Source organism: Lycium barbarum, chromosome 11, assembly GCF_019175385.1.
Source record: "Lycium barbarum isolate Lr01 chromosome 11, ASM1917538v2, whole genome shotgun sequence".
Taxonomy (NCBI): domain Eukaryota; kingdom Viridiplantae; phylum Streptophyta; class Magnoliopsida; order Solanales; family Solanaceae; genus Lycium; species Lycium barbarum.
The window spans coordinates 46,758,534-46,782,876 of record NC_083347.1 but is presented as its reverse complement, the minus strand read 5'-3'; the positions used below and the strand labels follow the sequence as shown (position 1 = coordinate 46,782,876).

The 24,343-nt window shown below is 36.5% G+C and overlaps 1 protein-coding gene and 1 long non-coding RNA gene across 2 annotated transcripts; both read left to right on the top strand.

Annotated features, from left to right (window-relative positions):
• The first annotated feature begins 7,775 nt into the window (after window positions 1-7,775).
• On the top strand, window positions 7,776-8,858 carry LOC132618542 (uncharacterized). The gene is made up of 2 exons (XR_009574163.1): window positions 7,776-7,938; window positions 8,790-8,858. It is a non-coding gene; the product is annotated as an uncharacterized LOC132618542 (long non-coding RNA).
• Window positions 8,859-20,831: 11,973 nt separating this feature from the next.
• On the top strand, window positions 20,832-23,394 carry LOC132619809 (uncharacterized). The gene is made up of 4 exons (XM_060334595.1): window positions 20,832-21,444; window positions 21,540-21,735; window positions 21,795-22,716; window positions 22,870-23,394. The coding sequence occupies exons 1-4, from the start codon at window positions 20,832-20,834 to the stop codon at window positions 23,392-23,394; spliced, it is 2,256 nt and encodes a 751-aa protein (XP_060190578.1).
• Window positions 23,395-24,343: the final 949 nt, after the last annotated feature.

Genomic DNA, 24,343 nt, shown 5'->3' with positions numbered 1-24,343 from the left:
TTGTATTGTGTCTCAGTTTCAAAGGGGTAAACGGCAAAAATAGACTTTATGGCCTCAATGAAAGTTGTAGATATATGTCTTGGAGTTTCAAATAAATTAAAATCACTCCTATAGAAATTTTGTACAAAAAGATATGCTCAAAATACTAACAGTAGTACATGTAGGGTTTGCAAAACAGAAATCTGGGCAGCACCTGCCCTGTACTTCATCACCCCTTTTCCAATAAATAAAAGCAAAACTGGGTTTTAGAGCCTGAACAAAAGTTGTAGGGCTATAAAATAGCTTTCTATAACATCATGAATCACTTAAAACCAAATTTTATAAAAGTAGATATGCTGAAAACACTAACAACTGTCCAGTTCAAAAACGGGTTTTGTAACCTACCTCAATAGTGTGGAGTAGTTTGTGGCTCAACCAAAATAATTCTTGATGATTGATTTAGAGGATGAATATCATGAGAGGAGAGAAGATTTGGGGTTTCATTTTTGTGGAGGCAACGAAATATGAAGAGGAGGTGGAGAGGATATGAGCTAAAGGTAATATATTTACCTTTGGACAACTACAAACTTTTTTTGTTTTTGTTTGGATAATTAGAAAAAGGGGTTGTCCTAAATACATAAATATCTAATCCATTTAATAATTTACTAAGATAATAATCGGAGTATCTTACATAACTACACCATAACACTTCAAACAAGTTTCAAATATCGTCAAGTTCACATTCAGGAAATGCGAAGTAAAATATACTCTTACTATCAAGATATGGTCAATCGAAAATTCAAGAGTTAGTTTTAAAAAGTTTGGGGTGTTACAGAAATCATGAAGATCAATACCCATATTGCTATCATTCAAATTAGGTCAAAACCAACCCTAGAATTTGGGGAAACGGGGCTTACAAGGACAGAATGAGAAATTCGGGAGTAAAATATCAAATTAAGCACTAGGTGATCAAAATCCAACAACTAATTGCCAAATTAACTCAAGGATTCACCTAATTTCGAATTTCAAGTAAAACTCCCAATTTTGGGTATAAACCCTAACTCTTAGATTCAAGAACGCTAATAATGGAAGATATATTTTTAATAACCTTAGATACATCATCATCTAGCATAAACCCAATCAATTTCATTACTAATAAGCCTAGATAGAAAATTCATCAAATCCCACTTTTAATCTTCCGTTACTAAGGGACTAACAAGGAAAGATGAATTCTAAGATGATTAGGAACAATGAAATAGCAAAAGGGTTAGAAGAACTTACCACCAAGAATCTTCACCAAAAATCCCCAACAATAGTTCCCAAGTGGCCAAATTTCGGAATCGTATTAAATGATAGACAAAGGGCTTTTAACACTTCATTTAATGAACTCACTGCCCGTCACCCGCTTCTGCGACACTAAGGCCGCTCCAGCAGTGCCATGACCGCTATAGCCGTCATGCCCACATGGCAACGATCGCTCCAGCAGCAGGGTAACTGCTTCAGCGGTACCGCTGCTGCAGTGCTAGTGCCGCCAAAGCAGGAACCAAACACCAGAAACTGCCCAAGTTTTCACACTTCAACTCAAATTTTTGACTAATTCTCGAGGCCATCTGTTCACAAATCACTTGCACAGACACACATAAAAACATGCTAAGAGCGCGCTCGTGGCCTTGGAATTCCCAACGGAGGTCTCGTTGATGAAGTCAACCCCCAATACCTTAATTCCAAATTCCCAACCCAAGTCCCAAAATGCATCCGCCTACATTGGGAACCGAACCAGATATACACACAAGTTCTAAATGACCATCCAGACTTCTCAGTATCGACAGATTTTCGAAAAAGTTCCATTTACCCAAAAGTCAACTTTGAGTCAACTCTTTTTTGCTTAAAGCTCATATTCCACAAAAAGTCGCCCGAATCAAGTCTAGACACCTCAAGAAGACTGTCAACGGTCCCTTTGGGTCAAAAGTGAGCTAACCAAGCTCGAAAAGGAGCAAAAATGTCGGAAAGACTATAACGACCAAACAGGTTGTTACATCAGATACCAATTAAACCATCGCTCTTCCTCAAGCGAAGAAAGGATAAGAACAGGGAAATACCTGAATCAGCGAACAACTGGGGATGTCGGACTCAGTCTCCCAAGTAGCCTCCTCAACAGAGATGCTTTCATTGCACCAACAAGTGGGGTACCATAATATCATGAACAAGATATCACAATAGTCTCCAATATCCACTATCAATATGAGGCATCAAGCCCACAACAATAGGACAACTCAATCACAACACGACGGGGCGGCTAGCCCCAATCACACAACATGGCCCAACCTAATATAATTTCCAACCCAACTTCATACCTTAAGGTTTACATGCTTTATTTGAAAATAGAGTCTAAATATATGCTTCGCTACACGAAGTCTCACCAAGGGTAAGCCATAGCCTACTTGGATGGCCGAACAACAAACACCAACAATCACTTTATAGCCATTCCCTTCCTCTGAGCCTCAAGATAAAAGAATTCAAGGCATATTCGAAATCTAAATTAGAAATGATGAAGATCGATACCCATATTACTATCATTCAAATTAGGTCAAAACGAACCCTTGAATTTGGGGAAAGGAGGCCTACAAGGACAAAACGGGAATTTCGGGAGTAAAATATTAGATTAAGCACTAGGTGATCAAATCCCAATAACTAATTGCCAAATTAACTCAAGGATTCACCTAATTTTGAATTTCAAGTAAAACCCTCAATTTTGAGTATAAACCCTAACTCTTAGATTCAAGAATCCAACACTAATAATGTAAGATATATGTTTAACAACCTTAGATACATTATAATCTAGCATAAACCCAGTCAATTTCATCATCAATAAGCCTAGATAGAAAATCCATCAAAACACACTATTAATCTTCCATTACCAAGGGACTAACAAGGGAAGATGAATTCTAAGATAATTCTGAACAATGAAATAGCAAGAGGGTTATGAGAACTTACCACCAAGAATCTTCACCAAAAATCCCCAAGAATAGTTCCCAAGTTCCCAAATTTTGGAATGGTATTAAATGATAGACTAAAGGCTTTTAACATTTCATTTGATGAACACACTGCCCGTCACCCGCTTCTGCGACGATAAGGCTGCTCTAGTGGTCATGCCCAAATGGCAACGATCGCTCCAGCGGTAGGGTGGCCGCTTCAGCGATACCGCTGCCGCGGTGCGGGTGCCGCCAAAGCGAGCACTAGACACCAGAAACTGCCCAATTTTTCACACTCCAACTCAAATTTCCGACTCATTGTGAGGCTATCTGCTCACAAACCACATACACAGACACACACAAAAACACGCTACGAACGCGCTCGTGGCCTCAGAATTCCAAACGGAGGTCTCGTTGACTGAGTCAACCCCCAATACCTCAATTCCAAATTCCTAACCCAAGTCCCAAAATGCATCCAAGTGCATTGGGAACCGAACCAAATATACCCACAAGTTCTAAATGACCATCCGGACCTCTCGGAATCGATGAATTTCTCAAAAAGGTCTGTTTACCCAAAAGTCAACTTTGAGTCAACTCTTTTTCGCTTAAAGCCCATATTCCACAAAAAATCACCCAAATCAAGTCTAGACACCTCGAGAAGCATGTCAACAGTCTCCTCGGGTAAAAAGTGAGCTAACCAAGCTCGAAAAGGGGAGAATATGCCGGAAATACTATAACGACTTGGTCGTTACAAAATTAAGACTGTTTATGTATTCGTGTTTTAATTCTACATGTTATATCTAATTGATGTAGTATAAGGGAATGGTTCGCCCACCAGGGGGGTTTGTGTGGGTGTCCGCACGACCCTACGATTTTCGGTCGTGATAGGGCAACTTTTGGGTGATCTACTTGCTAAACTGGCCAACTTGTATGGTACGGGAAAGTTTGAAATCCGTAAGGCTTATTTTCTTCTTTTGCCTCAATATCCAAGTGTAGCCTGGAAGAGTGTGGATTGAAATACAACTTTACACCCCAGATTCAAGTTCATCCTTTGGTTAGCTGTTCAAAATAGACTAACTACAGTTGATTGACTCTTGAAGATTGGGATTATAGTGCCTACTGACTGTGCTTTTTGTGCAACAACTAGAGAAACTTTTGATCACATATCCTTGGTTGTTGTGTAACAAGAAAGGTTTGGAATAGGGTACTAGTATGGCTACGTTATGCCGGGAATGCTAGTTCCTGGATTGTTGAATTGACTTGGGCCTGCCGGATGGCAAAAACGAGAAATGGTAAGAGCTCCATTACTGCGACTGTTTACATTTTTTGGAGAGAGAGGAACAATTTGAGATTCAAACACATGAGATTTGATGCTGACAAGATCCGTAAAGAGATTGCCCTTCATCTTCATATCAGAGGGAACAAAATTCAGTTGTGGGAGACTGCACTATTTAGCTTAAGTTCAGTTATGTATAACAAACTCTTTGTCTGTGTTTGTTTTCACTGTTGCTATTTTTTATTTGTATTTCTGGTTTTGTACATAGTAGCATGTTGCTATTGAGAAAGCAGTGGGTCAGCCCTGCTTAGTTTTTTAATGATCACTTTTGGTTAAATAAAATCTTTTAGTTACCAAAAACAAAATGATAGCATATATATAGAGTGTGTACCTTGTAGTCTTGTAAAATTAGCTTGGGGCACTATATTTGAGCCCTAATAGGGGATCTTGTTACAAGCTTTATGAATTTGGGCCTGTTTATGTTAATATTGCAACATTTCTAAAGAAAATGATTTGGGTCTTATGTTTTGAAATCATCTGGACCTGATCTACTCCACTGAAACGTGCTAACCCTTTTGAAATTCTGCACTATGAACTTCTTTGCATCCCTTAAATAACATATATTTGATGCGACTAAGAAAAGAGACTTGGTTTCACACCCTTACTAGTTAAAGTAACCTGAAAATGTTAGTTGAAAAAAATTAACTTGAAAGAAAAGGCATTCTAGTTTTCCCCCCCTTAGATATTCATTTTACTAGCCTGAAAAAGTGTGAGTCCGAAACTAAATGACCCCAAAAAAATCAAAACAAACCAAACAACCCCATAAAAAAAAAAATACCTTTAACGCGAGAAATTATTGCGCAGTTAACTGTAACGTCCAATTAACTCCTTTAACGCAAGATGCGCTGAAGGGGTACCTAAATTGTAGGCACTACTTCTGCCACACTTAGTAAATTTCAGGTTAATTGTCTAATCTCTTATTAATTATCTAATTGTTAAGGTGCTAATTAGTTATCTACTTTCAACTTTTAATGTGTTAATTATTTAGTCCATTTAATTGTTAACATGTTATTTAGCTATTTATTATTTTATTATTTAGTTAACTATTAATTTGTTAATTAGCTTAATTCCATAATGGTATTGTGTATATTACTTATTTTCATAAAGTTAATTTAGTCAAATGTTCAATTTGTTAAAAAAAAAAAATAGTTACTTTAGTTAATTAGTGTAGGGGTGAAAAACATTAATTTACTCCATTTTGCATACATTAAATAGTAATTGTGAACTCGTTAAACTTTTTTTGTTACTTAGTTAATCCTTAATTAGTTTATGGGTGAAAATCATTAATTTAATCCATTTTTCATACATAAATTAATTAGTTTAGGGTTGAACATCATTTACATAATTTCCCGATAAAAGAATTGGTTAGTTAATATAATTTCTCGTTAAATGAATCGGTTAGTTAATATAAATGTTTAGTTACATAATTAATTAACTAGATTATTTTAGATGCTTAATTAAGTAATTAATTAACTAGATCTTTATTATTAATTTTTTAATAACTTGTGTGACATCATAAATTAATTATAAAAATAAAGATGTCGACATTAACTAAAAAATACCACATTAAAATTTAAACCCTAAAAAATAATTAGGGTCATCAAGTGTTATTGGGCTGGAGTTCATGATTTTGGGCCACAACTTTTTAACTTTGAGGAAAAATTGCATTCGTCCAAAATAATTAATTAATCTGATTTTTCCCATTCCTTTGTTTATTTAGTAAATTAAAGGATGCTTCCCATCCTAAATAGTCCCAAAATATTTACATATATATAAATAATTTAACATACATATTTAGTTTAAAAATTGAGTAGGAGTGTGATAAAATTATTAATTTAGTGATTTTGATAAAGACACGGTATTTAAAATGATCTTAATTTTAGAGAAATAATATCTCAAAATTAATGCAAGAATTAGCGAAATATTCAAAAATTCATTTTGGGAAACTTTTAGGACAGGGAAGCATAGTGAGATTAATTAAAGGAAAAAGGAGGACCAAAATTGAGCGTCAACAAAATATTAAAAACAAGAAAAATAAAAAATTGATTAACTAATACTTCTGTTTTTTTTTTTCAAATTTAAAATTAATTGAATGCTGGGGTTATGATCACCAAACCTCGCTCTCACGATGGCTCATCCAATTAAGCTTGTTCTTTTTTTTTTTTCGTTTCTCAATTGAATGTTTTGCTACATAAGAAAAAATAAATAAAACAAAACTTCTTTTCCTTTTAGTGGGAGTTCTTACTCATAAATAACGGTGTGATTGTGTGATAATGATGAAGCTAATCAGTCATCAAAAGAGTAGACACTCTCACCATTTTAGCCATGGATAGTTAGCTTCCTTAATTATTCGGAAAGAGTGAAGGTATTAAATAATAGCTTTTCCCTCTTATGTTAGTAACGTAAAAGATCATATTGAATACAAAAAAGTACCAGAAGTTAGGAAAACAACTTTTAAAATTCTTAAAATAAGAAGAAAAATAAAAACCAATTAAAAAATGAGAGAAAAGATAAATCTCCCAAATGCAGAAAAAATTACCCAACATTCGTTGGAGTTTACATTATATTTTTAACGTTCAATAGCAGCCGTGGTGGAGAATAGAGAAGAAGGTTAGGCAAACTGACGAGCCTTGGAGATTGACGACAATAGAAGTGCGGCGGCGACAGTGCAGGTAGGCTGGTTGTGATTACGATTGGGGGAGCGATGATGGTAGATAGTGAAACCCAAACGGGATTTGAGAATCGGGAGATCATAGACTGAAAGGGTGGAATTGGGAACCTTGGGACTCTAATTAAAAGACCTTAACCAAGACTCAATTGAAGGTTCAAATCTCAAGTTTTAATTCTTCAATATATAAATTCTTTGTAGATTAGTGATAATTAATAGGAGTATAAGACTATTTATATAACGTTACAAATTAATTTCAAAATTTTGAGAATTGCTAATTGATTCAAAGTAATAAACAATAATAATTCAAAAAAAAAATTATCTTATAAAAAATATTAATAAAAATGTATTCCCCTCTCTCTATTCATTTTCGTGCTACTTTGCTTTTGTCCTCTAGGTCGAAAAAATCTTTGAAATACTGAATTGATAGTCATTGAAAATGATTGATTTGTTTCAAGTGGGTGTTATTGAATTTTATTGTGATCTTTCGAGGAGCTTATTCTCAAATTTGAGGGAGTTGAGAAAGATTTAAGATGGTTTGGGATAAAATTTCATATTTGAGCTTGAGGACAATCATTGTTGAGGCTTCATCTTCAAGTTTGGATAAAATTTCATAGTTGAGCTTAAGGACAAACGATTTCAAAAGAAGCATAATTTTAGTATTTGTACAAAAGTTGAGAGCAAATCAGATTTTTTTAAAAGTTTGTAACAACTTTTGGACAAAAAAAGTTTGTAATAACTTCTGGACAAAAAACAAAGTTTATAATAACTTTTAAAAAGCCCTAGTCCGTTGCCCCTCATATATATAATGAAGCTTTACTACTCCCTCTTATTCTTTGTGTAACTAAACCTATTGCGGCTGAGATGAAGAGAGTTCACAATAATGAAGAAAAGGATGACGACAATGGTGATGATGAAACCCGTTTTCAACATAAACCCTCTTCATGAGTTTATCAGAATTGAATCAATGGGGCCCCAAGTTAGTAAGTTATTCTCTGCATTTTCTTTCCTTTATGTCGTGCTTGAATGAATTATAACTTGCAAATACTCTTGCTCCTTTGAAAAATTCACTTTCGAGAAGAACATTCCAATTTTAATTAATTGTTGTATCTGATTTAATAGAAGTAAAGTCGATTGAAGTTGAGTCTTTTAAGTTTAAATATTGCCTTAGATCCAAAAAGCTTTTCCTCATACGCACATAGAGAAAATTAACATATCGACATGAACATCAATGAGGTGATGTCATGCTTCATCATCAAGATTCATGCAGTCGGCAACAAGTGTATAAATTTCTCTACAAATAACTCTACATCCTGAAAGTACGACAGTAGAAATAAAAATAGAATAATATCATCCTAATAAGTCATGATTCATGACAAGTAAATCTGGGATTATATGGAAAACTATAACACATAGGAGTGTCCTCAAGTGTAGTCATAAATTCTAATATGCACTAAACATTAATTAAAAAGAACATTCCTTGTCTTAACAAAAGAAGAAGATTCTTTTCACGATTTAGCACACTTAACTACTTAAGTGTGCATTGAGCTCTTGTGAAATTACTATTTTTCCTTATCTGTATTTGCTTGGATACGTTGACATTAGTAAAATTTTACTAATGCCACAAAATAGTTGATACAAGAACAAATTAAAGTAGATCTAGTTTTACTTGACAAGTCTTTCCATCTCACTTCATGATACATAACACCATTGCACCTAGTTCTTTTTCAACTATTAATATCTTGAAAGATCAAACATAATGTACCAAACTTATGTGCAAAGTCAACTCCTATAAAATGTGCCACTCTATTAAGAAACGACGATATGATCCTAGGAAGATCATGGGCAACTATGAAGGATAAAACCTATAATGGAGCTTCGAACATGCATTTCCATGCCACACGCCCTTGGATGGGGAAGATGGGGCCTTTGGAGGCCATTGAAGAGCAAGCCACAAAGGTGTGGATGATTGCTTGGAAGAGACATGGAGATGAAGGCCCATTGATTGAAACCATACAAAGTGGCTAGAAGTGCAAACACGACTAGAAGTGCAATTTGTGGCTAGGGGTGCAAAACCGAGGCTAGGATTGCAATTCAACTGAAGAAGGGCCCATGTGGGGTTATTTCCGCAAAGACCACTTTTGGGTCTTTGTTGTAATATGGCTTAGTAGTGAATTGCCAAATGTGGCTAGTAGTTAACAATTGTAGCTATGCATGTAAACGCAAAACTATATAAGCTTACCTTAGCCTATTTTCATTCCTTAGCTTGAGATTTATGATCAAACTCTTATGGGTGTAGTTATCCTTCTATGGAGTTTAGGTTATGCTAGGATTAACTAGTTTTAGGTAGTTGGTGAATTCCCTTAACTCTTACCTTGAATCTCTCTTAGATAATCTAGGATTAGATTTCCATGTATGAGTTTAAGTCTCTTCTTCCTTGGATTGAATTCATCTTAGATTGTTGATTAATAGGTGTAGGTTTCATTTCCTATGTTGATTAGTCACAATTGTAGTTGATTAAATCTCTTCTTTCTTGTAAATCTCATCTCAGTTTCTTCTATTCTCATCTCTAAATTTCTATCTATCTTAATTTCCACATTTGTGATTTGATTTGGAGTTTCTCCCAAGTCGAATCTTATCATTTGGTATTAGAGCATAGGCTAGAGCGTTGTTTCTACAACCCTCAATCCTAGGTTCATCTTATTTGAAAAGTTAAAAAAAAAAATATAGTGAAATTCAAAAATCCCAAAATATTTGTGTTGTTGTTTGATTTGGATGTTTTTAGGTTAGATTTGAGCTTATTGAGGTGGAAAACATCTAGATACGAAGTTTGGAGTCTTTTGGTTCAATCACCATTGTTGAACTTGAAGGCTTTGAAGAACTCAAATTTGGGTTTGGTGATTGAGGGAAAATTGAAGCTAGATTGATATTGGGCTTTGTTCTCCAAGTGAAGAGGAGCTTAGATCTAAAAATTGGGGCAACAATGAGTTGATTTGGTCCTAGAATGGATTTTGGGTGTTCTTCAATGTTCATCGTTGTTCTAGGTGAAGAAGAAGATAAAAGGAAAGTTTGATCCAAGTTGCCCAAGTCAAAGGTGTGATAAGTTGTTTTTCTACCCCAAAAGGGTAAATACAAGGTTGAGTGGGTCCCAAGAGGTCAGCAAATTTCAAAAAATCTAGCACAAATCACGAGCCAAACAAGGTACAAGAAAATTTCACTGAAGCAAAACGAACTTTTTGCTTGGAAAATTGTTCCATAAATACGGTCTGTACCTCTCAGCACGGACAGTATAAGTTGAAGTGTAGATCGATCTTACTGTTAGAAAAATACATCCTTAAATACGATCCGTATTTCTCAACGCGGACCATATAATAGTGGATGTATAAAGTGAGGTGCCAATTTGAGTTTCTACCTAGGAAATTAATTCTTAAATACAGCCACCCATACGGACCGTATCACTAAATACGAGCCATATCTTTACAAGGCCCTAATAGTATAATTTTGGTACTTCAACCATATTTCACAAATACGGACCTTATATCCAAAAACGGGTCGTATTTGGTGAAGTTCTAGTCGTATTTCCTAAGGTGACACATCTTGATTCAACTTCGGTTTCTTTCACTTCTAATTCATTCCTTTGATTCTCCAAGCCTCAAATCTCGTCTTAGTTCATTTCAATTCCAAAAAAAAATCTTGGTCCTTGGTTGTTGGTTTTGTGTCCCTATTCCTTTGTAAGGGAGCAAAAAAAAAAAAAAAAAAAAAAAAAAAAAAAAAAAACGAGTATAGAAATTTCAAAAATTTGGTTGTTTCAAATTGATACCTTAGATCAATTAGGGCTTCACGACCGCATTTTCAATTTATCACCCAACCGGGCTCGGAATTTTATTTCTTTCTCCATTTTAGCATTTCGTTTTCTTGTTTCCTTCAAATAGTGTGCGTTTAGTACTTGTTCTACTTGTGTATGATATTTCCTGGGTCCGTCTTTCTTTCGTTCTAATTCTTTGGTGCTTTTCTAGTTTATTTCGTTGTGAATTGTTTGGCTCTTGTCCGTTGCTTTTACTAGTCCGTTCCTGGTTTCTCATAAACTCCATTTCGAACCGATACGTGGTGCTATCTTAGTCTTATCTGAGTTGGAGGTTCACGAGTTAAGGGATACACTAGAGTAGTAAAAGGCAAGAGGATGAGAATATTTGAGTGGTGCTTGCCAAGCACAAATGAGTGCAAACACGAGCGTGGTGGGAACTTTTATTACTAACTTGTTTGCTCGTTTTGTAGGTACACGAAGAGGGGACATAAAGAAAAGGAGTTACAAGGAATCATGTCGTCAATAGGCTCGGACTTTTGTGATGATGACATGGAGAGCTATGTTAGTAATGGAGGTTATGACCATGGTGATGATGGATCTTATGGGGTCGATAATACTCAAGATAACCATGAACAAGATGGTGGTGAGTACTACTACTCCGGAGATGACTACGAGGCCTATGGCTCTCATGAACCTTATAACGAAGATGGAGGAGTAGGAGAACCGTATAAAGATGACTATGGTGACGATTAAGATTCTTACTCCACACACCATGAATATGAGAACGACGTGAGGTACAACACTTTTACACCCTCCCATTATGAATCCTGTGATGTTGAATTTTACATGGGTGAAAGTCGTAGTGAACATGAAAGTTCTTTTGCTTATATGCCTAGTGGTGGGTATGCATATGATGATGGTGAACTTGAATATGTTGATTATGGGAACTCTTATGACAATTACTCATATTCATTGTCTTACCCTAATCGAGATGGTATGTGTGCGATTGTTGAGAGGAATGAAAGTGGACCTATGAGAAGAGAAGATGTTACATTACCTACCTATAGTAGTGAGTCGTTTCAAGCTTGTTATCCTCATGCAAATGTGGCTTACTCTACCTATGGAGATAATTGGGTATAAGGTAATGTAAAGCAAGGTGTGTACAATTGTGAAGCCTATGATAACAATGAGTTTCCTTGGTGTGATAGTGGTTCGAGTGATACAATTCACGGTGACCATTGGGTTGAGCATCATGGGTACAATGAACCCGAGAGGGAGCGTGATTCCAAACTAGAGTGGCCAATCTTGTGTCCTAAATCTAGTGAAAAAGATTACTTCGAATGGGAGCACAAGTTGGATGAGCTCTTTGAACGTTATAACTACGTGGAAGAGGAGAAAGTTGAGTTAACCTCTCGCACTATAACGGGGATCCTTATCAAACATTGGGAACATGAGAGACTAAAGGGGAACCCAATTGAAATATGGAGTGCCTTGAAAGAATTTTGGAGGTGTCGCTTTTACAATCCCTATGGCAAGAAAAGGAGCACCAAACACTGTCCAAAAAGGCAAGAAGCAAATACAAGTGATCTACACTTACGCAAGGACAAACAAATGAAAGACGAGAAAGCCACTCCTTGTGGAGCAAAATGGAAGTTAGAAGTGAAGGTGATATGGGTGTTCCAACACTAGTTGATCCTTTTGATGAACGAATTGATTCTTCTTGCAAGATTGATTTGTGTCCACCTAGTGTTGACATTTATGAATTGAATGTTAGTGCATTGTCTTGTAATATGATTGCTCATACACTAGTTGATCTTATTAATGACCGGATTGACTCTTCTAGCAAGATCAATTTGAGTCCAACTAGTGTGGGTGATTGTGTTGGTCAACTTGCTTGTATTGATAGTCCACTAATTGAGGAATCTTGTGACGTGTTTTATGAGCCTCAATTTAGTGATGAATTTAGCCAAGTTGATAGTATGGAAGAAAGTGAATATGACACACCACCCTTATTTGATACATATGGAGATGAGCCCCATGATCTTACTTTTCTGACATTTGATCAGACTCAAGATTTTGATAGTGTTCTGTGTTATGTAGATAGTCATATGAAGGAAAATGCTTTGAAAAATGTTTATCTTTTCAAGAGTGAAACCACATGTTTTGAATCCTCATCATTTATTGATTGTTCTCTCTTTAAATATAATGTCTTATTTGATGTTGACATGACTATTGGAGATGATGTGCCCTAGTGGGATATATGGTAATGTTGAAAAAGCAGTCACCTTTGGAGACTACAAGGTGTTTAGTAACCCACTATGGAATTATAACACTCTATCCCTACGATGGAAATCTTTCCTTGAAGAATTGTAATACACTTAGGGGGAAGAGAAGTGTTGAAAAAGATGGTGATGCTTGCATACAAATTGCTAATTCTTCCTTGCATGTTCAAAATCTTAGTATCCTAATGCATGATCTTTTTCTTGAACCTAGTAGTGAGGCTACATTTGAGGATGACATAGATGAGGAAGTTGTTTTGCATGACACCTTTCTTTACTACTTATCTGTATATGATAACACTCGTGTTTGTGTTAGGGGTGCATCTTATGTTGAGGAGGGTTCTTATGGGGTATATGGTTGTGTTCTTGACCATGATAATATTCTTTCCTTTTGATTCTGGTGATACTTTGTGTGACTTAGTCTTGACACAACATTGGAGGAATCCACTTCTTGATACCTCATATATGCGGATTTTATACATGATAATTATTGATGTGTGGTTGCACCACAAGTTTATCCCTTCTTGGAGTGAGAGTATGATTATTTCCTTTTGTGCTAACCCTCATGCTTTGAGGACCATGTTTTAGTTTGTCTTCCCTTGGGTTTTTCTAGGTTCGGATTCGAGGATGAATCCTTTTGAAAAGGGGGAGGATGATATGATCCTACGAAGCTCATGGGCGACTATAAAGGCTAAAACCCGTGATGGAGCTTCGGACGTACATTTCCATGCGACACGCCCTTGGATGAGGAAGATGGGGCCTTTGGAGGCCATTGAAGAGCAAGCCACAAGAGTGTGCATGATTGCTTCGAAGAGACATGGAGATGAAGGCCCATTGATTGAAGCCATACAAAGTGGCTAGAAGTGCAAACATGACTAGAAGTGCAATTTGTGGCTAGGAGTGCAAACTCAAGGCTAGGATCACAATTCAAGTGAAGAAGGGCCCATGTAGGGTTATTTCCGCAAAGACCACTTTTAGGTCTTTGTTGTAATAGGGCTTAGTAGTAATTTCCAAATATGGCTTGTAGTTAATATTGTGGCTATGCATGTAAAGGAAAAACTTTTTTTTTTAATTAAAACAACTAGCACTACGAATAGTTGTGAATTTTATTTAAAAAAGTTCTGTACAGAATTGGAAAGAAAGGAAAAAAAAAAAAGTAAAAATGGTTACAAGGCCAAAAGTGCCTAGAAATCAAAGGTCAAACAGCCTAAGTAGCTATATCTAGCCTAATGAATGCATGACCATTTCAAGCCTTGGCTTGATTCCATTTCAGTCACCTCAAGCTCTCACCAGGTGCTATGTAATCAAATGCCAAAAGAAGTATCCTTCCAACTTGCAATTGTGCAACATCATGCTTTTTATGCTAGCCAAAGCTGTCTATAATCTGAGTCTTCTGAACTTGAATATGAAAATATTTGAATATGACAGTTTATCTGTACTTATCCTCTATCACTAAGGAGATTCTTCCAACAGGCTGAACATGATGTTAATACCACACATTGGATAAAATTTGCTTAGGAACAGACTCAAGAGCAGATAAACTTGATCTTGAAATACCTCTACCTTGATATTCCTGTCAACAATGATCTGAAGCTTTCAGTGTTGCTACATTTGGACTTATGAATTGCATGCTTTAATCTGGCTCCCTTGGAATTATTGTCTTAAGTCTGAAGCTTGGCAGATGCATTTTATCCATGTTTACAAGTCTCCTAGCTGCAGTTGGTAAATCAGTAAATAGCTCAAAATTAAGAGTACCTGCAAAATAAAAAACATAGTTAGTTAGAAAATCAACAAGCCGATTGCCCTCTCTCAGCACATGTCTAACTTGTATCAGTCCCTTGTTCCTCCATTCTATGATCTTCTGCACCTCCATACTAATACTCCATGGAAATTCCCATTTCCCTTCTACTATCTTCATTAAACCAAGTGAATCAGTCTCCAAAATTAGTGGAAAATGCTGCCGTGTTACACAAAATATAATGCCATCATGCATTGCTTTTGCCTCTGCACATAGACAAGTTGTATCTGCAATCCTGCTAGTAGTAGCATGAATGAACTCTCCTTCATGATTTCTCACACAAAATGCAGATGCACTAGGACCAAGATTAACCCTGGAGCCACCATCACAGTTACATTTGAGCCATCCTGCAGGAGGGCTAAACCATTGAACCAGTATGTACTGTATCTGAGACCTATATTGTTCCAAATGTTGTACCAGCTGAGGCTAAGAGTTTGGAAAATAATTCATCCATGGATATCTAGTTTTGGCCAGTTGGATGAGATTAAGATTAATCTCATATATGACCCTATGCCTAGACATGTTACCACCATGAAAAACTGTGTTTCTTCTTTTCCAAAGTTGCCAAAGTATGATTGCAAGAGCTTCTTGGTATAATGGTTTCATCTTTGTAGAACACTTTGTGTCCCACCATTTCTTGATAGTTTGATTAACTTGAATAAAAGGGCCTTGTACACCTGCTGCTGCTGAGAACATCTTCCATATATCTGCAACATATTGACCTGTCACAAACATATGGTTCATTGTTTCTTGGTGGGGCTGAGAAAAACACCTACATATAGATACAATAGCTATCCCTATCTTTGCAAGTACATCATCAACAGGTAATTTCTGCTTCCACACTCTCCACAAGAAGAAAGCAATCTTGAAAGGCAAACCTTTTGTCCAGAATTGCTTGTAACACCAGTTTGAGTCACCTCTTTGTCTTACTACTTCCCATGCACTACTAACAGTGTACTTACCACTACTAGTGAGCATCCACCAGGCCTTATCCATATTTTCTGAGGGAGTGTCAATGTGCATCTCCTTTATTATATGATCAACAATATCTTTTGGTACAGTTTGTTGTAATGTCTGATAATTCCAAGTCCCATTCTCCATAACATCTGCAACCTCCTTAATACTGTCATCCATAGGGAAATTAGCTGGCATAAGCTGGGCAAAAGGACCAAGTTTAGTCCAGTTGTCAAACCAAAAGTTAGCAGAACCATTTCTTGGTTCCCACCAGATCTCCTCTTCTATAGCATCTCTAGATTCTAGCATCCTCTTCCATAATTGTGAGCCTCCTTTCCATTGAACCCTGGTTGGAATATGTTTCTTACAATACTTATTCCACATGAATGTTGACCACAGAGTACCAGAAGTTCTGAATCTCCACCATAGCTTAGTGAATAAAGCTTTTGATACATCAAAAAAGGGACCTAAATCCCAATCCTCCCTCCTGTTGAGGAACACACACTTTTAGCCAAGCTGACCAGTGTCTACTCTTGCCTTCTTCCTTATTACTCCAATAAAATCTTTCAAAGATTTTATGTAGTTCATTTAGTGTGTACTTAGTAGGTGCCATTGCAGAAAGAAGGTACATTGGCATACTTTCTAAAACATTGTTGATAAGAATTGTCTTCCCTCCAAATGATAACAACCTTCCTTTCCAGTTCTGCAGCCTATCTTTCACTCTCTTAATAAGATCATTATAATAAAATTTACTTTCTCTAGAGTGGAAGATAGGACAGCCAAGGTATTTGAAGGGAAACACGCCTCTTGTAAAACCAGTTACCTGCTCAACTTCTTGACATAACTGCACTGCTGACTTCTGATGCACGTAAAAGAAACTTTTCTCTCTATTTATCAATTGACCTGACAACTTTTCATAATCTCTCAAAACATTCATAGTCAGTTACAATGATAATTTATCAGCTGATGCAAAGATGATGGTATCATCTGCATAAGAAAGATGATTGAGGTTTGCACTCCATTTAGGCATACCAAAGCACTTATACTGATCATGCTCAAATAAAGAGTTAAGTGCTCTAGACAACACTTCTGCTGAAAGTATAAATAGAGCAGGTGACAATGGATCACCTTGCTTCACACCCCTTGTGGAGTGGAAAAAACCATAAGATTGGTCATTCAACAAAACTAAATACCAGTTATTTGCCAATAGCCTTCATATTTGATCCACAAAATTTTCTGCAAATCCCATTCTTCTCAGCACCCTAGTTAAATATAGCCAGGACAGTCCATCAAATGCGTTAGCCATATCTAACTTAATTACCACATTTGTAGGTTTACCTCTCTTTCTAATATCTGTGACAATTTCTTGAGTAAGCAACACATTCTCAATAATGCTTCTTCCTTTCACAAAACCAGACTGGTTGCTAGAGATCAAACTTGGTAGAACTTTATCCAGACTGGTTGCTAGAGATAAACACCAAATTAGTATGAGTTACTGATTTTGGGAGAGTATGACCTTCATAGAAAGCCTTAACCATTCTGAATACATCCATTCCTACAATGTCCCAACATGAATGAAAGAAAGTTCCTAATAATCCATCAGGACCACAAGCACTCTCTCCTTTAAGTTCATAAACAACATTCTTTACTTCTTCTAGGGATGGAAGTGCACAAGGCAAATCATTGCTTTCAGAAGAGACCATCTGTGGAATATGCTTCATCATCCTAAAATCTAGAGCCCCCTCCTCTTGAGTGAATTGTTGTTGAAAGAAGTTAACTGCTTCTGCTGCAATCTGCTCCTTATCTTCTATCCACTCACCATCAGAAATTTGAATTCTATTCACCTGTAACCTTTTTCTCCTTCCATTTACTAAATTGTGAAAAAACCTAGTGTTTTTATCACCTTCAGAGAACCAAGTGTAACCTGCTTTTTGTCTCCAAAACTCTTCCTCATAATTTGTATACTTCTTCAGTTCAGCCTGAGCAAGCTGCAAGACTATTCTATTTTCTGCAGAAGGATCATCTTCAAACAGTTGTTCCTTAATTCTCACTATATCTTCCCTGATGATAAGTTGTTTGAAGATATCTCCAAAAGCAGTCTACTCCAAGCAGATAGAGCCCCTTTAACTATCTTGATCTTCTGTTTAAAAACCAAAAACTATATAAGCTTGCCTTAGCCTATTTTCATTCCTTAGCTTGAGATTTATGATCAAACTCTTATGAGTGTAGTTCTCCTTCTATGGAGTTTAGGTTATGCTAGGATTAGCTAGTTTTAGGTAATGGGTGGATTCCCTTAACTCTTACCTTGAATCTCTCTTGGATAATCTAGGATTAAATTTCCATGTATGAGTTTATGTCTCTACTTCCTTGGATTGAATTCATATTATATTGTTGATTAATAGGTGTAGGTTTCCTTTCCTATGTTGATTAGTCACAATTGTAGCTGATTAAATCCCTTTTTTCTTCTAAATCTCATCTCATTTTCTTCTATTCTCATCTCTAAATTTCTATCTATCTTAATGTCCGCATTTGTGATTTGATTTGGGAGTTTCTCCCAAGTTGAATCTTATCAAACAAGCTTACAAATTCATTATAGTAGGAACCTTCCTGTTTGAAATACTAACAAAGCCGACAAAAGTTTGCACTTTTATGTACTCCAGGGCATAAAAGTGCAAATAAATGTCTCCCAAAAAAATATTTTTCATGGAAATATGCAAAAAGAAAATGTCAAACTAGATATTCGTGAAGATTTGGGATAAAGTTCTGCCATAAATATGAGTGTTTTTCCATTTTTCAACAACGAGAAAATATAGCAGTCCTTTGCAAAATGCATAAAGTGAAATTCTTACAAATCATTACTTACACAGTTTGCAATCATCAACGTTTCTACCGCCTTTATTCTTGTTGTGTCCTTGATTCATTTTGTGAAAGGGGACAAACTAGGCTTTGAATATAGATTTTCGCCGAAAGAGTACCATAATCGGATTTACTAGACTTTGGATATTTGATTGAGTTCTACTTTGGTTTGTATATCATGAAAGTTGATTCAAACATAAGAAAAAGTACACCTCTTTTTGACAAACAAAAGGATTGAGAAAAAAAATAATCTATAGGATCTGGAGTATAATTAACGATAAAAATCTTTATCCAAAATTCTTTATCCCCATACTCTTTCATAACGCACACATCTACATGAGTAGTCGGATTATTACAAATCATAGAAAGACTACTTCCCAATGCTCACAACACAAGATTACCATGCCCTTCTTCTCCATAGCGGGGTCTCTCCACCTTTCTCTATTTGTCATTAGCTAAATCAAAAGAATTTATGGTCCGTCCCCTTTCCAAACTAAAACCAGCAGTAGTATCCCAATAAAGCTTCCCATTCATAAAATTATCAGAACTAATTAATCGTGTCCCATTCCGAGGACAATCAATTCTTCGCCAAGAATCATTCTTTAGACTATACATATTGAGCTCTTGAAAATCACATAAACGGACAATAATAATAAAAATATGCACTACCTTATAATTATCATAGAGTGCATCATATCCAAAATCATATATGAAACGGTTAGCATCTCTCAATTTAGTTCTATAATCAGGCAATTTCTTGTACTCCCTAATTGATGGGTTCCATAGAAATAATACTTTTACCCCATCAAGGAAAATCAACCCATTAACAGAACCCTCAATCAAAAACGATACAGAGAATTTTTTTATGGGATTATCCAAGTCATATTCCTCAATAACAGATTCATCATAAAGTAAAAGACTTAAGAGAATAGTCCTTAAGATCATATTCATATTGGGCAAGATTGTATTCATGTTGGGCAATCCTTAACATAACTCTATGGTTGGTGTAGTCCTTGTGATTCAGGTGTGTTTCCAAATCTTGGCTTGATTTGATCTGTAGCCCTAATTTTAGCAAGTCCTAGTTGAGTTTACTAGCTGATAATAATAACAAAAACTACACCAACCATAGGGTTATGTATCCTTAAGCAGTAAGAGGGAGCTCTCAACGTAAACCCTAAAAAACAAACCCTAAACCCTAGTATTTGACGTCGACATTGCTACGGCCACCGCCGGTGCATGGCCACCCCTACCTGGGGGTGACCAGCATCGCTTTCAGAAGAACCACCACCGAAACATCTATATGCCCAAATATTAAACACTTTGATTGAAATAGCCACTATAAAACCTAACCGAAACCCTATTCAAGAGAAACCTCTAACGTAGTATGTGCATGGCAAGCCCATGGTGTTGTGGGATGAAGTGAAAGTGAATGCAACGATAATACAAGAGAAGCTTCAATACGCAGTGATAGGTAAGTTCTCATATGGATAGCCTGAACTTGGAGAACTACGCAAAATAATCCCTCTTTAGTGCGAGATAAAATCTGAGTGCCCCATTGGATACTTGTGTGAACGACATCTTCTCTTCAGATTATCATCCATGGAAGACTGTATTCATGTGATGTCCAAACCTGCGTACTACTTGAAGGCTAAGGATGTTTTCTACCAGATGAGAGTGCAAAAATGGGAACCTTGGTTCCATCCGAAATATGAAACCTCGACTGCCCTTGCATGGATATCTTTTCCTTCATTAGCTCCTAAATTTTCTGTGAATGGGTCTCTTTTTACAATGGCAAAAGCAGTAGGTAAACCTTTACCTGTTGATATGGCAACAAAGAACAAATCTAGACCTAGTTGTGCAAAGGTAAAGGTAGAGGTTGATTTGTTAAAAGACTTCCCTAAAAGAATTAATGTTGGTATGAAAAGGTCAGGCACTGGAGAGATCATTGCAAACTGGAATGATATTAAATATGATTACATGCCAAAGTATTGTAAATCATGCAGACTACAAGGGCACAATGAGAAGGAATGCTTTGTACTTCATCCAGATTTAAAACCAGCAAAGGAGAGTAAGGATGAAGAACATGCAGAGACAAGTTTTACTGATGCAAATATGAAATAACATGGGCAGGTTGCAAAGGATGCTACATGCACAAATCTTGTGTTTGATAAAGGGAAGAAAGCAATGAATAATGAAGTACTAGCAAAAGATACTTGGAATCATGGCAAGAGGAAGAATGAAAGGGCACAGAAGAGGAAACAAGAGAATATGAACAAGAAGGTGGAGCATAAAGAAGTGATCAATGGTTGGGAGATAGTAAAGGATAAAAGAATCAATAATTCTCAGGCCGATGATGTTGGTAAGGATGTGCAAATTAATAATTCTTTTGCAGTCCTTGATGAAAAAAATGAGAAGGAAATCAACTTGGAGGAAATGGAGAAACAAGACAAAGAAAACTCTGAAGCAGAAAAAGAATCAACAAAACCTTGGGTAGAAAAATCTTTTGGTAAGCAAGCCAAAAGTAGTGTTCCTCCTGAAGATCAAGTGGAACTGTCAGAAAGTATGCAGCAAAATCAGAATGAGGTTCTAATAGTTGATAAAGATGGAAGTAGTGGATCAAAGATCAATAAGGGAGGAGACAATACTGAGCAACTAAAACATCAGGTCATCAATAATACTACAATCAAGATTAATATAGAAGTAGTAGAGACAGATAGAAAGCTTGCAGAATCAGTAGAGGGGCAAGAGGCAAATGAGCAAAGTACTAGCACAAGCCAGGAAGCAGTGGTGGAAAAGGGTGAACATGATAAGTGGAAAGAGGACAAGAGGGAACTGAGGAGCAATCCTTAGATATCAGTCCTAGTAATCATCCAAAGGAGCCTGGTGGATCAGTCCCAAAGACTCTAAGAAGTAATCCCCCTCAGGAAATAAAAGATCAGGAGCTTAAGGAAGATTTGCTCAATGTTCAAATTGATCAGGTGTCAAGAGCAGCAGATCTCTTTCCTAGACAGACAAGGAAAATGAGAAACTCAAAAGTAAAAGGAGGAAAGAAAGAAGTTGTTCCCCCTGTCAAACTATTATCAAAGAGGCAGGTAGCCTCCAAACAATATTAATCATGATGAATAAGATCTTATTGTGGAACATCAGATTAGTTAATACTCAGAAATCCTTTGAGAGATTAACTAATCTGGATAGAAGAAACAGATACAATATTATTGGTCTGATGGAACCTTTTGAAGATGCTGAACAAGTAGAAAGATTTAGAAGGAAAATAGGTATGGAAACAACTTTTGTCAATATCTCAGGTAAAATCTGGTTATTACTCTCAGAGGATGTAAAGGGTTCAGTGGAGATAGACAATGAACACCAGATTACTTTGAAGTTGTTTCACCAAAGTTTAAACTGTAATATAGTCTTAACAGCGGTGTATGCCAATTTTGATGTTGGAGAAAGAAGAATGCTTTGGGATTCCATTAGCCATGTTTCTAATGTTTTTTATTTACCTTGGCTAGTGGGAGGTGACTTCAATGTCATAGCTACAAAAGAGGAAAAGTTAGGAGGTCTACCAGTCTTGTATAATAAAGTAGCAAATTTCAATCATTGTCTCAGCAGTTGTGGTTTACAGGATCTTGGATATGTAGGTAGCACATATACATGGTGGAATGGAAGAGTTGAAGAAGCATGCATTTTTAAAAGATTGGACAGGATGGTTTGTAATGATAAATTGCTAGATGTAATGCCCACCATGAAGGTAACTCATCTGACAAAAAAGGGTTCTGATCATTCTCCTTTGGAACTAGAGTTCTCCACAACTACTGAGGTGATCATAAAGCCTTTTAAGTTCTTGAATTTTTGGGTCCAACATGAGAGTTTCCAGGAGGTTATCAAGCAACACTGGTGTATAGATTTTGAAGGAAATCCATTTACCAAGTTTCATCACAAGCTCAAAAAGGTGAAGAATGCATTAAGAAATTGGAGTAAGAACACATATGGAAATATTTTTCAGCAAATTGCATCACTGGAAGAGGTAATCAAAGTCCATGAGGAGCAATTTGAATCATCTCCAACAGTACAGAATAGAGAGATACTACATCGGGTGTAGGCAGACCTTAGTAGATTCTTACACTTGGAAGAACTGTTTTGGAAACAGAAGTCAGGACTAACATGGTTTCAAGATGGAGATAGAAACTAAAAGTTCTTCCATGCCTATGTAAAAGGGAAGAGAAATAAGCTCGGAGTGGATAATATCCAAGATGCTGATGGAAATTGGCTAACCAATCAAGAGGAGACCTCACAAGAAGCAGTCAGATGTTATCAGAAGCAGTTTGAAGAAGATAGAATTCCTTCTAAGTTTGGTTTACTAAAGCATATCCCTACCCTAGTCACAGAAGATCAGAATCATACCATGGAGATGCTACCAAATGAAGAAGAAGTCAAAGAAGCTGTTTTTGCCTTGAATGGAGAAAGTGCTTGTGGTCCTGATGGATTCACAGGATTGTTCTTTCAATCATGTTGGGAGATAGTCAAACTAGATGTGGTGGATATGGTGAAGGCATTCTTTGTTGGGAAAGAATTACCAAGATTTATCACTCATACAAATCTGATTCTTATCCCTAAGAAAGAGCAAGTGCAAAGTTTCTCAGATCTAAGACCAATCAGTCTCTGCAATTTTACAAACAAGATCATCTCAAGAGTACTGCATGAAAGATCAGTAAAACTGCTGCCAGGTTTGATTTCTGGGAATTAATCAGCTTTTGTGAAAGGAAGGAGTATCATGGAGAATGTACTACTCACACAGGAGATTGTCAGAGATATAAGCAAGAGAACTAAAATAGCAAATGTGGTGGTTAAATTGGATATGACCAAGGCATATGATAGAGTCTCTTGGCTCTTCCTCACCAAAGTTCTCAGGAAATTTAGTTTTAGTGAGGTGCTAATTGACATGGTGTTCAGGCTACTATCAAACAACTAGTATTCAGTTCTCTTGAATGGGCAAGCACATGTTTTTTTCAAGTCATCAAAGGGAGTTAAACAAGGTGATCCTCTATCCCCCACCCTTTTCATCTTAGCTGCTGGGGCATTATCAAGGGGACTAAATGCATTGTATAAAAAGCCAAGGTTTGTGGAGTCTGGTATGCCAAAATGGAGTCAAAGAATGAATCATTTATCATATGCTGATGACACAATTCTCTTTGTCTCTGCTGACCAATGTTTAGTAAAACTGATGATGAGAGTGTTAAATAGATATGAGAAAGTATCAAGCCAGTTGGTAAATTTGAATAAGAGTGCCTTCTATGTTCATGAAAAAGTGCAGAGTGGTTTGGTTTCAAGGCTGAAACAAATCACAGGAATTAGGCAAGGCCTCTTTCCATTCACATATCTTGGCTGCCAAATTTTCTACAGTAGAAACAAAATTTCACATTATGATACAGTTGTGAAAAGTATTGCCAAAAGGGTGAATGCATGGCAATGGAGACTACTGTCATATAGAGGAAGAGCAACATTGATATCTCATGTATTACAAACATGCCTGTATACCTATTATAAGGAATGAACCCTCCAAAGGGTGTGATCAGACAAATGCATAGTATTTTCTCAAGGTTTTTCTGGTCAAACACTGGTGACAAGAAAGGTGTACATTGGGTCAAATGGGTTTCACGACCCGACTAGGGGGCCATGACGGGTACCCGGAGCTG

Bases quoted from the DNA above. Each gene is read 5' to 3' on its own strand.
- LOC132619809 (XM_060334595.1), top strand. From the start codon at position 20,832: ATGAATAATGAAGTACTAGCAAAAGATACTTGGAATCATGGCAAGAGG. The intron at 21,445-21,539 runs GTGAACATGATA...CTGGTGGATCAG, and splicing joins GGAAGCAGTGGTGGAAAAGG to TCCCAAAGACTCTAAGAAGT. The intron at 22,717-22,869 runs GTACAGAATAGA...GTAAAAGGGAAG, and splicing joins AATTTGAATCATCTCCAACA to AGAAATAAGCTCGGAGTGGA.